General features: G+C 28.9%; 1 protein-coding gene across 3 annotated transcripts in view; it reads left to right on the plus strand.

The window, feature by feature from the left end:
- Vps50 (vacuolar protein sorting 50) overlaps positions 1 to 18,459 on the plus strand; it is a 78,580-nt gene that overhangs the window by 40,000 nt on the left and 20,121 nt on the right. For all 3 annotated transcript variants that reach the window (XM_067286104.1, XM_067286103.1, XM_067286105.1), the window contains 3 exons: positions 10,550 to 10,730; positions 10,810 to 10,908; positions 14,085 to 14,175. In XM_067286104.1, the coding sequence (XP_067142205.1) occupies positions 10,550 to 10,730; positions 10,810 to 10,908; positions 14,085 to 14,175 (371 nt within the window). The remainder of the gene's footprint in view (positions 1 to 10,549; positions 10,731 to 10,809; positions 10,909 to 14,084; positions 14,176 to 18,459) is intronic.

Here is an 18,459-nt window from a genome sequence, read left to right on the forward strand (position 1 = left end):
AAAATGAGTAATAATAAAATGGAGTTATTCAAAAAGGATGAGGCAAAAGTAAAGCTGATATATTCATACCTGAAATAACATATAGCAACAGTAATGACATGCAAAGAACAGAAGAAATCACCAAGTTTCACATATACATTACAAATGTTCAATGTGGGTGTTGTTAATGATACAGAAGATGTCAAAGACAATTATCCAGTTCTGCCAAAATGCATCTCAGCATATCCTCTGATATCAATTCCACTGCTTTTAGAGATGCTTTGTTTTAGGATTTTCAGATGTTGTGGCATTGGGAGCAGATTCAGTGTCTGCTTTTGTCATAGTTCTGAAATTGGAAGGTTTTGTTGTTTTTGTACTCTTAAATGAATGAAGTACTTCTTAACTGTGACATATAACTATCACTTCCTACACAACTTCAAGGAAATCACCAAGGCCAGCAACATTTCCTTGGCTTTTAGAATAAGTCCAACAATCTACAACTTCCTCAAAAGCAAGAATGTCCTTAACAAATATGACCTGCCAGAAGTTTGTTTCATATCTGTGATGGATGATGGAACAGGCCAAAGCCTATGTTATATCAGAACTAGTGGACCAAGTGAAATCAAATTTGGTGTGCATTCTTTTTTTCATTATGGGATTTTGATTTCACAAATTCCAAAATTATCTGATGAGAGAAATTTGCTACCAGTGTCACTTCAATTTGCACATTAGATAGGTTATCAAAGAAATTCAGACAATTCAGTGAGGTTGAGACACAGTTCAATGATTTTATTTCAGTTTAGTGTGGTGACTATAGGTTCCATGAATCATAACACACTATAGGTTACATTGTCACATATGGTAAATTTGCACATGTCAAATTGCACACATGGAATTGTTTAGGTGACCAATAAATCAGATTAACAATTCTACTGTATGTGCTTTCCACCTTCTTGTTCTAATTCTTGCATTTGATGAACAATGCACTCAACAGTGGAATAAACTGACTTGGGTGCAATTGTCTTATAGTGGGTGTTTTGTCTTGCAAGAAGATTGTGCTACAGAAATAATTTTATTGCTGAAATGCAAGGATGACAAAATTTAGAAGCATGTTTTCATGTCTAGTGACATTGATAGGACATGTTTCTGGTTCAGATGTAGTGTTTTCTTCAAAAAAAAAGGGGGGGGGGCAGAGATGAAGGATGCCATGAACCAACACCACATGTAAGAAATTCTCTTACATTTTGTTACTGTAAGAGAATTATTCATGAACAGGTGGGTTTTTCATACCAAACTTTGGCAGTTGTTTGTGTTTACTACATCATACAAGTAAAAAAATGGGCTTCATTGTTCCATAGAATTTGTTAGGACCAGTGAATTATCAATCATCCATGCTATGAATAAAAGGGCAAATGATTTTGCTGAGTATAATTTCTAGGAAACAAATTGTGACTGAGACATCCTTTAGGAGTAAAACTGCAGGGCTTAAAGTGACTCTCTTTTTTAGCTTTTCTTCATAGCTCCTCTCTTTTTTAGTTTTTTCTGAGAAAAACACACTTTTTTAGCTTTTTTCACTTCCCATGTGAAATTTTTTTTTTTTTGTAAATGTGCTCAGGAGCGAAATAGCAACCAGCACTTCCCCGTATGCCTTATGGACCGTGCGCGACATGTTAAGGCACTGTCGTATACACATGTAGTGTACTACATTTATATAGACTAACAAAACGAGGAGCTTCCCAAAGCTTGATACTCTGCACATGCTGTAGGAATTTGCACGTGGGTTCTCCTTGCTTGTATCCTTGTGAAATACCGATCTCCGCAGCGCTTCGATATAATCACGCTGCATTAAGTCAAGTACACTTCTAGTTTGAGTTAAGAGTGATTTTTATACAGCATTATTTTTAGCATTTGTATTTATTTAAGCGCAGTGGACAAAAGAAAGAAATAGATTTTATTTAATACTAACAGTAGAAACTCATGTTTTAGCAACGGAAAATCGTACAGAACCCAATACTTTCTGAAGTAAGTTGCTAAGCAAACTTCTTCTCAACCGCCTGCTATTCTTTAGCTTAAACGATGACATTTACTCGTTTTTGACTACTGTAGAAAAACCGAAAAAATAATTGTTGTTCGATAATAAATTTGATTTCTACTGTTATTATTAAATAAAATGTTGTATGACACTCGTTTCAAAGCTTGTATCTTTCTAGCTCTCTGTAAAATTAAAGATCGAGCGAATCTCGTGCTAGGAAATACAAGATTTTAAACTAATATCCTAAATATTAATAACTTCTGTAGAGATAATCTTTAGACAAAGACAAAAGTTTGGTTTTAAGTGGGTGCTTATATATTTGGCATGCACCATGGTTTTCTGCATTCTAACGGTGTCCTTCATTTTCCATTTTGACAAACTTTAAAACTCTTCATGCACGTGCGCATTCGAACAGCTGCGGTCAATCCGGCACCAAATTAAAAAATTAATTTGTAAATATTTAGCGTCGAAAAACTGCTATTTTCACTTTAATCTAGCTTTTCGATATGCTTCTAGTCGAACTCAGTCAAAAAATTAATTTAATTATAATTTATTGAAGATTTTAATATTTTAATATTAGAAAGTAATTAGCATAAATTACATGGTGTCATGTCTCATCTTTGCTCCCATTCAAGTTTATTGTCCTATACACACGCCAATGTTTGTTTTTACTTCTGCTGGGGTTTTATTTCAACCTCGACCATTTGGTTACGCAAAGTGGGGAGACGGGCATCATGTGATCGTGTACCTGACTTTTTAAAGTTTCCTTACCTTGAAAGAAACTTATATTTTTTTCTTGATTTTAATTATTATTAATTAACTTTTTTGATGGATTCTTATATCTTTGTATTATCTAAAGTTGCAGATATAAATGCGTAAAACTTTATTTAAAAAATTGTTTTTCTTATATTTTAAAATTCAAAAATAAATTAAATATCAAAAATGCTAAACTATAAGTACAGTGTGTTTTACATTATCATTGCGAACAGATACAGCTAATTATTTCATAAACGTATTTATTATTTCAATTTTTATAAATTATTTAATTTGATGCAACGTAATCAATTAATTACTGTGGCGCGTTAACATGGGCGTAGCCAGGAAAGGGCATGGGTGGGCACACCCCCTAGTTAACCTGGTGCCCCTTCCCAGAAAATTACAGCTTCTACTAGGCCCCCCATAACAACGCGTTAATTAATATGGAGGCGAGACTCGATTCAATTACTTTTTCATTTCAGACGTTAATTACAGTGTTATTTTAATGTAATTTTATACATAATGTATGTTTATTATAATTAATAAATCTATATAGGAATAATATCTGTGTCTAATAAAACAAAGCGATTATAAAAATGAAAAGCGTGCGTTCCATCTCGATGTTTTGTAAGCGAAATTTTATGATTTTAATTTTTAAAAAATGAGATTTTTATTTATAATTTCTGTAATTTGATCTATAAGAGCAAAAAACTAAACTTATCAAATATCAACTCTCTGTAAATAATTTCATCATTTACTTATTAACGTCAGATTTGTTAAATTTCATGGGATTGTATTATTTTTCAACTTTAGGGTTCCCCACTGTGAAGGACAACAAACTGCTAAATGTTTAATTACATTGTTTTCATAAACTCTCTTCTCTGTCAGTTGTGGGTCGAATGACTAACAAATTGTTTTATTGTATTCAGGGGAATAGATTTGGAGACTAGTTTTACCAGTAATGAATGCTGTAATTTTATTTTTAATCATTTAAAAAATATTGATAAAATTACCAAATAAATGATTGGGTCACAATTACTAGTGGTATTGCTATATAACAGACATGGGCAAACGAGACTCTGAGAGCCGCGTGCGGCTCTTTTTGAATTTTATGTGGCTCTTGCTGAAAGTGTTAATTTCTGCTTTTTATTATTATTTTTACAGTTTTATTTCCACAATTTTGTGAAAATATGTTTATTAAAAAAATTTAATACTTGTTCAATATTATATAATAAAATCCAGGTACAGAACTGCAGTACAGAATAAAAAAGTACAGAACTGCGGCTCCCATGCATTTTGCAAAACCTACATTTCGGCTCCCACTGAACTTTTGCTTGCCCACCCCTGCTATATAATGAACATGCAACCCACTGATTCTGCCAGAAGTTGTTTTTTTTCTTCTTTAATTACATTTTTTTTATGAAGAAATCAAAAAATGTGCCTTGAAATAAATGGCATTTGAAATTTGGCATGTTATATGGAAACACATTTTGGTAGTTATGTTACTATTCCATTTGCTTTGCTGTGTAACGGTGGGAATTCTGTACAGGGCACATGAAAACTTAATGCGGGCCTGTTCTGGCTTAATGCAGTTTTACTGGTCACTTTTCTGGAGTATAAACTCAGCCTAACTATTTTCATATTTAATCTTATCAGTTTACTTAATAATCAATCTAATATCATATGCAATGTTATTGATACAAAATATGTGTTCGTTTGTGTGTTTTTTTAATAACGCCTGTTTTCATTCATTTTAACACTGTTAGCTTTTTTAGCTTTTTTTCAGTGTGAACTTTCTTTTCTCACTTTTTTTTTATTGCCATGACTGCTTTAAGCCCTGAAACTGCAATATTTGGTTCAAAATTTCCACACCTTAGGGTAGGGCATGTGCAATTGCCATGATATTGCACATGAACTACAGCTGCCTTGAAAAGTTTCCATTTGCTGTTCCACTAAGGCAATTGCAACTTTTGTCATTTTCACTGGTTTCTCCTTTTTGAGACCCCTTCCTGATTTAACATTGTAAGTTCCTGTTTCCTCAAAATGCAAAATTATTTTCCTGAGATTAGTAATGATCAGAAGATCATTTTTTAAGAATTTTAAATGTTGGAATTTTTTGAGTGTAGCACAAATATTGTGGCTTTTTTGATAGTAAAGATAGTGAATGAGTGATCACAAATCAGCAATCAGATAATGTAATTGCCATGACTTGTCACTGATCCACATTGAACATATTTTGGACTTTTTTTTATAAACCCTAAAGTTTATAATAAGCAACTTTGGAGCAAGTTGCAATGAAATCAGTGCCAAATTTCCTCCTATTGGAAATTTTCCTATATCTATATTTGGAACTAAACTTCTTATTTGCAAAATCAAACTTCCACAATCAGGAAAATATTCACACCAAATTTGGTTGTACCTGGTTCTGTAATTCTTTCTACACAGAGCTCTAAACACCTACTTTTTAATTATAGCCACCCTGTATTTTCACATTAACATTTTGTATTATAGATTTTGATAAACAAATTTTATATCACGTATTTAAGTTTATCAAATATATATATATATATTATTTTGGTACGGAATAAATTCTTTAGACTAGTGTTTACAAAAAGTTTTATATTTGGTTTGGTTTAAGAACTTAAAATTGAAAAATTTTTGTGTTAAGTTTAAAAAAAAGTCCAAAAAATGCAATAAGTATAAAATTTTTTGAAAAGTATGAAAATAAGTCTCAAACGATGTAATAAATGGGCAATAAACCTACAAGGAAAGGATGACTGTTTTTGAATTTTTTGTTTCTGCAATAATTTGTTTTAGGATTGTCTTCATTATTAATCTTTTTAAAATGCTGTTTTGTGTTTTAATATAGGGATGTTCATTTAATTCATGGACAGACATAAAACTTACCTTAAATATCATCATCAGAATTTTATGACCATTTGTCTTTCTTAAAATACTCTCCTTTGAACCTCACATTTTTACAGTTGTACCCATGCATTAAAAGCCTTGGAAGCTTTTTTTTTTAATAGCATACAAAGTGTCATTGTGGCTCTGCAAGTTTTGTCATCTGATGCAAAACATTCCCTTTCAAAGCTCTTTTCAGATGTAGAGAGAGGAAAAATTGCAAGATGCTAAGTTTGGAGAGTATGGCAGATGTGACAGAACATAGGCACCTATGGCAGTGATCACTGGATGCACAATATTAACTACAATGACAACACTTCACACACAAAAAATTGCCTTCACAAGACACTTTTAATGTTTGGATATAATGCTGGCAAAATTGTGAGGGGTTTGAGGGCTAATATTTTGAGAAAAACAAATGACTAGAAGATTCTGAAGATATATAATTTTCACTCCTGTCCTTGAATTAAACGACCACTCCTTCCATATTAAAAATAATTGAGAATAAATTATAACTTTGAAAGTATTGCTACTATAAATAAATTTATTCTAATTCTTATATTATGTGCATTTTGTATATTGAATGATTTATTATTTGGTAAAAATGAATAAACAAGTACTTGCTAAATAGTTAATTTGATAAAGTAACTTGCTAATTTGCTAATTGTGCTTTGCTAATTTGCTAAGTTGCTAATTTGATAAAGTAACAACAAACTAGTAATTCTTTGCTATTACTCCTTTTGCCACATAACAAATTACTAGTGACACTCTAATTTCTAAATGACAAATTCAGCAGTAATTGCTGCTATTAAATTTAACATGTTATTTAGTTTATTGTAGAAATTTTCATTTTACAGATATTTTATTTCTGTTTTTTTGAACTACTGCAATATTTGTTTTTTTCAATATATTGTCATGTACGGTACTTGTCTTTTCTAGAATGTGCTACATATTCTGATCAAAGATAATTTGGTAATCTAAGATTATTGAGTAAACTAATTTAATTTTCTATTTTTCTTAAAATCTGATAAGTTAGATCAAGAATTAGCAATTTTTTTTACAGGCAGAATTAATTGTTTTAGAAGATTGATTTGTGTAGAAACCAAAGTACCAAGAACTGTACAATATGTAAATGAAAAATAAATTCTAAATACTACAACTATAATTATTATGGTGATTGTTTTTAAGGAAAGTAAATTGATAAAAAACATACTTGAGATAAGATGATATATTATTTATTTATTTATTTATTTATTTATTTAGACATACTGGGAAGAACCCATGATGCAGGGAATACATACGACAAAATCGTTACATATACATTGAATACCAATATAATATTACAATCCATAAGTTATTACAGAGAAAAAAGATGAAATATACATAAATAAAACAAACAAGTTATACAAAGCAATACTAAGAAATATTTAAACATAATAACCATATATAAAACAAAAAAATAAAATAACAAAATTGTGTGGAGAACTATCCAAACAAAAAAAGAAAAACAACATTATTATATAAAGAAATTGATTACACCCACCTATAAGACAAGAAAGGATTAAGGTATCATGTCAGACAATGGATAGTCTCCCAAAGATCCTTAGCCACAAACATACTTTAAGGAAGAAAGCAAATGCCACCTTTGGGCAAAATCAAATACAGTAATACCCTGAACTTATGCGATAGGTGGGACTGAGTGCTAACCGTGTAAGTCTGGGTATAATTTCGCATATAAATGCATACAAATTATTTTTAATTTGGGCCGGAGACTAAAGAAAACAATAATTTAGAAAAAAGGTTTAATAAAATCTTAGATAACACATATGTATAACAAATTATATTATTAAAATCGTAAACCGAAGTTATTTTAATGTAGAAGGCTTCATAAAATCTAACAGATTCGTCTGACGGCTCAAAGATTTTTTTTTTCCTCCTGCAAAATTTCCTTGTAGCATGCTAATAATTTTTTATTTCTCATTTTGTAGAAAAAATGCGCTCTGCGTTGGGGTCTATATTTTCTAAAATTTGTAACCCCTTTTCATTTTTGTATCGAAGTCTTTATTAATAATGTTAACTTTACATTCCAAAGATAAAGTTTTCTTTTCTTGTTTCATGCAGAAGAATCAGTTCTACTTCGTTTGGATGACATAGTAGAGTCTCTCAAGTCTCCATAGATATAACAAACACAGAAATAAATAACACAAAATAAATTGTAGCTATGCGTTGATTCCGCACAACATGTCCAAACATGTAAGCTGAACAATAGTGTGGGGGGAGTGAGTAATCAAGAGTTGCATGGCTCTCAAACAAAAGACGAATCGACGAGATTTAAAAATTGCGTAACTCTGGGTTCGCGTAAGTCGAGGTATTACTGTACTCCAATATGCAAAACCAAAGAAAATGTACACCACTCTGTACAAAGAAACACAATAAGGTCCAGAAAATTCTCCATTAAATGAAAATATAACAATCATTTTAAATGAAGTAATAGTGAGATTGAGGCCGAAGTTTTAAACGCGATAACGTGTATGTAGGACATTCAGCGCTGCTTTCCTGTAAGCCTAGAAGTTTGACAATGGTGTTTGCAAAGTCAGTGGAATCATGTTCGATATTCCAAATGCCATTGTCAAACTTCTAGGCTTACAGGAAAGCAGCGCTGAATGTCCGACATACACGTTTTCATGTTTAAAACTTCGGCCTCAATCTCGCTATTATGTTGTCAATATGCCTTTTTTGCCAACTATGCTGTTGTGTTGTAATTTCTTTTTTCGTTACTTTTGTATTTTTTTCATTTATTATCTTTTCAATTTAGTTCCATCATTATTTTGTATCCTCTGAATAAATAAATACTTTATTTCTTCAGTATTTTTACTAATGTGTATTATGTCTAAGTCATTGTAGTATAAATTTCTTTTATTACTGCTATAATTTGTAGTTATTACTTTTAAAATAGGTTATACTGTCGAGCTATGTTCTCTCCCATGTTTCATTTCCTCCTCATTTTCCTATGACACAATCATTTTTACTGCCTCATTGCATAACTGTCTGCTCATTTACTGGCATTACAAAGTTGTAAAGATTTCATTCTGTAATGACCATATATAATGAAAAGAAGCCTCTTCCCTTATATAAGTATTTTTAATTTGAAAGTCTGGAAAATTTATCTTGTGATATTAAAGTAAATTTGCCATTGATGAAAAATACTGTGCTAGACTTTTATCTGTGGACTATAGAATATAGATATTTCATAGTAAACATTTCAATAATATGTAATTTATCAGCTGCTGACTTATCTTACCAATCAAGATCTGTATGATGGGGAAAATGGATTGGGAGGCACAGATCATTTTTAAAGAGCTACTGCATAAGGCCTAGCAGACATTACATATATCTGGATTGGATGATATATTATAATGGAACATTTTAAGGCTTGAGTTTAAAAGTTGGAATGCAGTGCAGGAATATAAATTTCAATGTTGTAAGTAGGAGATAGCAATTTATTTCAATAATATTTTATGCTATTTAACTCTGTCTCTAAGGCTGTTAATTAGTACAAGGGTGATTCAAAAAGTATGATAACAAGAGCTCTCATGGATGTCATATTCCTCCTCTTGTTCAAATTTCTCATTAGGGCAGCAGCAGAAGACCACAGCTTTATCTCACAGGCATTAGATGGTGCAAATGTTGCATCAGACTCTTACAATATCATTTTGAAAATGGCTGCACTCATGGAAACGTGGTCAAATGTGAAAGTGCATAGTATGATTCGATCTGAAGGGCAACTCATCAGTAGAAATTCACTGCCAACTAAAAGTCAAATGGCAAGTAAACACAATGATATCATAATAATAATATTAATTTCATTGACTGTTCAAAACTGATTTTTGGTTTTTGCAAAAACTAATTTTGTCACCAGCACTAATCTATTTCAGTAATGTAGCCTTTAATTCTAAGAAAATTATGTTCCAACAGTAATAATAACTGGCATAGTTTACTAAAGACAGTATCTATTCCATCTTACAATAGCTTAACAAATTCTATTATACTAATGTAGTAAAAAAATATATTTCAAAAAATGATAATAAAGTAGAAATGAAATCATCTGAAAAAATACTAACATAATTAGTGTTAAACTGGTTTTGTTAGAAGTAGTATTACCAGTATTTATCTAGATTTGGAAAAAATGTAGATTATTTGCATAGTAATTAAAATTGAAACTTTAGCATTAAAAATAATTTTTGTTTGTTTAAAAACTAGAAAATTACAATAAATCTGTATTGTAGATTAGTGAAATTTGCAAGTATTTAACATAAATACAATTGTATAAAAATTTACTGCAATAAAAACTGTACAGTAAGATGATAAACTATTTTTATTGATAAAATATTTTTCTATAGTAGTCTCAAGTACACAGGGTTTTCCAAAAAGAATACTATCATTTTAAATTACTATAATTATGTTAATTATTACTTGAGAAGTAAGTATGCAATGTAATCAGTTGATAGAACATCTATGATCTGCTTTCAAACATGTTTTTGTATACTTGTCTCTAGGAAGTGCTGTAAATGACAATTTCAAAGTGATTCATCATGACTGATTCCAACTTTGTGAACAGCAGAACATAAGACACTTTCTCTGTTGTGGAGTTGTCATTTTTATTTATGGTGCTTTCTAGAGACAACAGACAAAATGTTTGTATGCAGATAGAATAAATGTCAGAGTTTCATCTACTGTCATACTTCTCAGGTAATAATTAACATAATTACAGTAATTTAAAATGGTAGTATTCTTTTTGAAAGACACTATTTTAAATTTATATGATGATGATAAAAATATTTTTGTAGTTTATTATTAAATATAAATTATTCATTTCAGAAATCAATAATTCTCATTTGGAAGCAGAATTTAGTCATAATTATATTAAACAAAAATTGGAATGTGGATTATTGAGAATATGGCAGGATGTTCAGCAAAAAGTGAAAACATACATTTCTTCCTGTGATTTATCTTCTTTTAAATTTGATGAATTTATTAAGATTTTGGATATAGTTCGCAGGTTGGTAGTGAAATCCTATTATTGTGATAAAATTAATTTTAACAAAATAAATGATTTTGTACTTAATGTTACTTTTTAGATTAATGGATATAGGGGAAGAATTCTGTGAAAGTAAATCTGAAGATCTACAAGAATCATTAAGAAAGCAATCTCTTAATTATTTCAGAAATCATCATAGGTATTAGTAATTTTAATTATTAAAATGTGTTGATTTTTTATTTAGTATATTTAATACTATAAAACAAAAGATGCTTTTATAGGTTTTTTAACATTAACTCATTGTCTGCTGTACTGTAGATTTTTCTATTTAATTTGTTAAAATGTCAAAGAAATGTGTTAAATATCTAATTATTTTAATGCATATATATAGTTATTAATTTAGAACCAATAAAAAAAATATTCTTTATTTTTTATTCTTTGTAAAAGAATTCATGGTAATGCCCAATGAGCAAAATGAGTCACCCTACATTAATAATGAAAAAAATACCCAAATTAAATAATAAATTATATGTACAGTACTTATCTCATTTTTCTTAACCTCCATTCTGGGGTGTATGTATCCAGCAGATACATGATGTTTTTTTAAATTGAATTTCTCAAAAGTAAATAACAGTTGAGCTGTGGGCTTTGTAGTATTCTTCAACTGATATGTTCTGAAGGGATTCCGACATTGGTTTTCAAGTTTCTGACCCTTTTTTTCAGAGAAATTTTATGAAAAACAATATTTTTCTATCACCTGCAATAAATTCTCTTGCATTGTGAGAGTGCTATACTCTTGATTGTTGCACATAATTGCAATTTGATAAAATAACAATGTAGAATATTTAAACTTTACCACAATGTTGCATATTCTATCTTTTTCTTTTGGTTTCAATGACCAGATTAATTCTAATTCATTTCATTGCAGCTATTTTTGACAATGCAATTTTTACGCTTAGTGTTATTGCACTGCTTTCTGGTGATCAGAGCATGATAAGAATTTAGTTGTTTAATTGTTGCAAAATTAATACTTTTAATTTTGCAACAATTAAAATTTACATTTATTACATAGCAATACCATTTAGTAATTGTGACCCAAACATTTATTTGGTAATTTTATCAATATTTTTAAAATTATTAAAAATAAAATTATAGAATTTATTACTGGCAATACTAATTGTTAAATATAAATGAAAATATTTCCCTGAGTGCAAGAAAACAGTTTGTTAGTCATTCCACCCACTACTGATAGAGAAGAGTTTTTTTGAAATAAAGTAATAAAACAATTAGCAATTTGTTGTCCTTCACAGTGGGAGACCAGCAGAATCTATTACTTTTGCAGGAGAAAAAAAAACAAAGCTTTACTACTCTGAAGTTGAAAGATAATACAATTCTGTGAAATTTAACAAATCTGATGTCAATAAATAAAAGTTGAAATGATTTATAGTGAGTTGAAATTTGATAAGTTTAGTTTTTTGCATTTACAGATTAAATTACAGAAAATATAAATAAAAATTCATTTTTTTTTTTAAACTCACAAGTATTTTATACTGTTAGATAGTAGAGAAAGTGTAGAAATCAAAGATATAATCGTAGTCAAGCATATCTGTAAAAATATAAAAATTGAATTAATTTGCATTGTGTGTCCCGTGGATACACATGTCCCAAGTGACATCCTAATACTGTATTTGCCCCGAGGACTGTTAAATTGTAAAGTTAATCTTTTATAATGCTAGTTAAAAAAAAAGTTAAATATAATGTGTAATTTTCATGAAATTAATTACTTTAATAAAAAAAATACTTGAAAATAATTTAGCTGGAGATACTAGAACTTTCACAGAAAATCTACTTATTATTTTGATTAAACTTCTTTTCCTTTCAGTATTTTAAAATTATATTTTAAAATAAATTATTGTAACTTGAAGATTACCTAAAAAAAGAAAGAAATATTAAACTGCATTTTTGAAATGTTTATAAAAAAATAATTTTTAAACATTATTTTTCTTTTTTATTTTCATTTTAAACAACAATGAAATATAAAACAGTTAAAATTTAATTTTTTGAAATATTTGTTTGTCTGTACAGCAAGTCTTTACTTAATTAATATTGTTTTTTTTATGATAATGATGAGGAAAGATATAAGTACATTTTTAATAATTTACAGTTATTATTATCTAATTTCTTTTATAAATTGTAAAATTGATTCTACAAGATGGGAAATAAATGCTGGAGGTTGCAAACACAATTCAATTAGAATAATAATAACCAATTTTTTTTTTATAATCTGATTAATATAATTTGCATTCATTATACTTTCATCTTTTTGAAATAACTTGAGCTTATATCCACATTAACAACACACAATATTTTGTTTAATTGTCAGTGTAAATTACAAAGAAACTTACACTGTTTTCACTTACCATTTTAAAATTTGTACAGCACCCTCTAGAGTTCATTGGAATCACCAATTTGTTTTTGAACTTTGTGGTTGTAGGAAGTGCTGTTTATGATTTTCTGGTTGCAAACACTTATTTGTTATTGCTCATGTTTACCCATCTCTATTGATGAAGATTTTGTCTTCCTCTCTGTATCATCCAACACCTCCACAACTGCTATTATTCACTGATTCCCAAAATTGGGTAAATAATTATCTTACTTGTTTTCATTAATTTTTTTAAAATATATGTATAACTCACATTTATTTCAATCTTTCATATTAAAGGATCTTTTGGTTCTTATTTATAAGTTTGGTGATGTTTTGTGTCCAGAAATACACTGTACGAACTTCTTTTGTTTATATCATTTAGCCTCTAGTAAAATTGGGTTTTTTATACATTGTTTCACTTAGGTTCTTTTCTTGGAAACTGCAGTGTGACCATTAAGAAAAACATTTAGTGAGGACTTGGTGTATATTGATTTAAGACAAAAAAAAATTACTTATATTTATCAAAACTGAGATAAAGATATTAAACACCTTTATGAATTTTTGAAGTATATATAAAATATCTGCCTGATATTTATCAGATTTTCAATTTAAAAGCTAGGTAATTATTAAATGAAAACACATGTACACACAAATAATCTTACAAACCATACATTTATAATTGTATTTAATATAAAAACTTTATTTCTTAAATATTTCTTTAGTTTTAAATTTTGAATTCAAAATGAAATTAAGTTTTTTGAATCAAAAGAAAGAGAAATATTCTTTTTCTTCTTAACACTGCAATTACTTTTCAGTTTATTCTAAAAATGTTTATTAAATGTACTTTTATTTCAATTTCTTTTTTCTTACTAAAATAAAAATTAATATTTCATTATGATTTGTTTAAATTAATTACAAGTTTAAATCACAATTTTATCATCATAATATAGGAGTTACCTTGAAGAATTAAGAATGTTTTTAGAAAATGAAAGCTGGGAATTGTGTCCGGTTCGAACAACTTTCAGTATTTTGCATTTACAGGTAAAAACCATTTTATTAAATAAATCAAAAAAATATATATCACACTGCTGCAATTTTGTAATTTGAAGTGATTAATGTGCATATAAAAACAATTCAGAAAGTTTTTTTTACACTTTTTGCCATATGGACACTACTTGTCTTATATTTGGCACATCCACAATGGGGTAGCCAGATGGTGAGGGATGGGGCTTGACATATCTGGGACAGATCACTCAGAAGAATTCCCAGAATTGCAGGCTAGTGCTTTAACTCGGACATCTGGCTGTTCTAGAAACTGTTTTAAAGGATGTGTCTTTAATAAGGCTTTAGTAAAACTGTTCAGATGTCTTTGTTGATATCATTTGGCAATCACTTGCATATTTGAATATGTACTAACGCTTATTTAACAATTTGAGAAAATATTCAAAAAAAGAAGAAAATAATTAATTAATAGAATTATCTGTAAAAATTATTGGGAAATAGAAAGATAGGAACTAATGAAATCAATTTTTCTGAACATTTTGAAGACTTGTTAGCTTTTCAAAATGTTTAAAAGTCTAATGCTTGCTCTCCATTTCACATGATTGTGTTGCTATCACTTGATGATTCATAGAGCAATGCTATTGCTGCCCTATAGTGCCTACACACTTTTCATGAAATGGAAAATGATTTGCATTGAATTATGAGAAGTTTTTAAAATGGCAGCAAAACTTTCAACTTAAAATAAAGTTTCATATTTTTAAATTTAATTTTTTTAACATTTAAATTGTAATATTTTACCTGACTTACCACTATTTAAAACCATTTGCTTCCATACTTGCTTTTATCTTTTTGTTTTTATTATTAGGTTCAATTTAGTCATAAAGAATAGGATGGCATCTGATATCCTTCAACAGTTTTTCAATAGCAGTATCAGACCATCTGATATTTGTTATTTTTTTGCATCTTTTTGAAATTTCCACATCACTCTGTATGTAATGCTAAAGATAATAGGTAAAAATATATTATGTACACTTGGAATTATGGGTACTGCATGGTTATTGGCTGTGATGGAATCACCACATTATGGCTGTGATGGAATCACCACATGACTAATCATCATGGCTGTGATAGAATCACCACATGAAAAAAAATATGTTGTCACAGTACTCTGTCACTAAAGTTCTTGAATGCAATTTTAACTGGAAAGTGATTTTATTGTGCGTGAGCAGTGATTGAATCACCAAAGATGATTGAATTGCCTCAAATTGTGCTAAGTGGAAAGCAAGCATTGCAGACAATGGGTGCAATTTACTTTTGAGCTAATAGTGCTACTTCTGAACACCAGAAGTGACATTATTAGCATGTGTATTTGTACTTACATGTCCAGTTCGAAAGTAAATGCGAACACTAATAAGAAATATGGCAGTTTTCTGCAAATAATATTGTCAAAGCTGATATTTTAAATGTTGCGTTACAGATAGAACTATTTGATTCCGAATCAGACAAGGATGATCTTATTGTGGATATAATTGTAGAAAAAATGAAAGAAGAAAAAAGAAAAGTAAGGTCAAATAAAAAAGATAGAAATTTTTATTGAAGTGACTGTACTTTTTATAATCCAACCGATTTTAAACAGTACCTTAGACTTACAAGAGAATCTTTTGAAAGTCTCCTTTAAAAAATAAGCCCAATTTTAGACACATAAAAATTACTTCCTGTGGAAGAGGACCTGTCTCCCCTCAAAAGCAGCTTTTATACTGCCTATGGACATTGGCAAATCAAGAATCATTCAGATTTGTTTATACAAAGCAATATATGAAATTAAATGCAATATATAAGAGAATAGCAGATTATACATATATATAATACATATTTAATGCAATTGTTTTACCCAGTGAATGGATGTGACGTTGCTCTTTTATGGTGTAACTAAACTGAGTTTAAAATCAACAAATAATTGATATCAAATACAAAACATTTTTTTCTTTCTTTTTTTTCTCTAAGGGTATTGGTGATTGTTTTAATATGACTAGACAGACTGTGTGGAATATTTTAAATAAGGTTGTTAATTCTCTTAGTGTTAAATGAAAATGAAAAAATAATCTCTTGGCCATCACAGAGCAGGATGATGTAAGAATAATGGAATTTTTATACCCAATCTGGTTTTCTTGGAATTAGAAGCTCTGTTGATGAAAAGCATATGGCTATTAAGACATCAACTGAAGAAGCAGTAGCTTATTTCAATAGAAATAAGTATTACTCTGTCATCATATAAGTTTAGTTTGTAATGAGAAAATGGTATTAAAATGATGCAATTTCTTGAAGTCATTTCCCATATGTTAGTAAAAATTCATTCAAGTATACGAACTTGTGTAGTTTTGATTATTATTAATGCTGTTCATTTCTTTACGATTTATTTAATGTTCTGAACATAACATTTCTGAAGATTCCAAATGTGTATAACATAAATTTCACTTTTAATCATAAACAATGAGTCAAACTTAATTTTTTCACATCTATTTATGAAAAAAGTCATCTAAAGCTATTGAACCTTACAATAAAAAAAGATCATTGTAAACATTTTATACAACAAATAATTGAAATTTACCAATAAAAATACTTTCTGCCATTTATTTTTCCAAAAATAATTCCATTTTCATTACTTTGTACAGAAAGTAATTTTTTCATGGGAGCAGCCATATTGAATTAGCGCAAAGCTTGACAACAAATTAGCTAGCACTCCGAACCTACCAATTTCACTAAATATGACGTCACATAGCTCTAGAGTAAACGCCAATGCGCGTGGGGCTCAGACGAAAGTATACAGGCTGAGCGTGCTGACATTAGCTCACAAGTAAATGCACCCAATATAAAAATGTTTCAGCAAAATCATAGACTTAAAATTTTTAAGTTAATATTATATGAAAACCATTATAAATCTAAATGCATTTATGTAATATTATAGCAGAAACAAGTAGAAATTAAAGAAAAAAAGGAGAAATTGCTTAGAATGTTGAATGTTTCTTATGAAATGCATTCAAATTATCTCAAATTTTGTGTGGTAATTTTATGTTCATTGTAACTTTATGAATTTTTTACTATAACTTAAATTTTATAATGTTTTAACGAGATTTAAATAATAACCATATTGATGTAAAATTAAAAAGAGGTCTGATGAGGGACATGTCCAAATTGCATATCCTCAGGAATCAATAAAAGCTTGTATATCCATCTTGTGGTCCCATGTTTCATTCTCTCAAGCAATTTTTATATGTATTAATAACAATTACAATGAACATAAGGCAATCAAGTACAAATTTGTGTGTGTATTTTTTTCAATTGAATGTATCAGAGTGAGTATTTTGTAATGTTTATCGTGCCCTTTATGATTGACTTTAACAGTTGAAAGTGCCACAATTTCCTGCAAATTATGTATGTAAAAAAACTTCAGATGGTGCAGATTATGGACTGCTGCATGTGATCTGCAGCAATTTTTCTATATCATCAGAAAGTGGCTTTAATGTCACTTTCTGATGATATAGAACTTTTACTTTTTCTTAAGTTAAAAAGTCTTCTTGACATTATAAAATATGATAATTGTCTTGTTTGTGCTGAGTAGACAAAAAAAAGTTTGTGCAAAATATAGTATTATTTACATGTCTGTTGGATCTTCATGTTAAACCAATCTTTGCATAAAGTATATATTAAACTTAGATAATTAATAACAATGACTCTGATGAGGTGTCAGAATGTATGATAAGACTTGTCTTCTTTGCTGTTGATACAAATAAATTTGGAAGTGTTTTCTGGCGACACTTGGAAAGTTTTTTTAGTGCATCAATTTAATTATGGGTTTTTTTATTTATGCAAAATTCAGAAACATGTAGGTAGTTAATCAAATTTGAAGCCAGCAAAAATCATACTGAGTATTTATAGATACTTCATGTGAAATTGATTTTATTTTTATTACTAGGTTTTATTTAATTTATTATTACTTTACGCTAACTTTATTATAAATTAATGATTAGAATGATAACCCCAGACTAAGAAACTCTGCAGAAAGTTGGTTTTATTTTCACTTTTAAGCTATAACAGTGCTGACTGAAGTTGAAGTTATGCATGAATAAATTTAAAGTTATTGTTATATACAGTGTATTTATTGTCCATTACAGTACTACATTTAATATATAATTATTATATTGTTGCCATTAGTGAGTGCAACTAATTATTTGACTGATTTTTTTTTTTTAAACTGTCCTATTTTTAGTTATTCTAAGTTAGGAAGAACATAATTGGAGGATAACTATTTTATAATTCTGGATT

This window comes from Centruroides vittatus, unplaced genomic scaffold, assembly GCF_030686945.1.
Source record: "Centruroides vittatus isolate TY-2023 unplaced genomic scaffold, ASM3068694v2 scaffold_324, whole genome shotgun sequence".
Classification (NCBI taxonomy): domain Eukaryota; kingdom Metazoa; phylum Arthropoda; class Arachnida; order Scorpiones; family Buthidae; genus Centruroides; species Centruroides vittatus.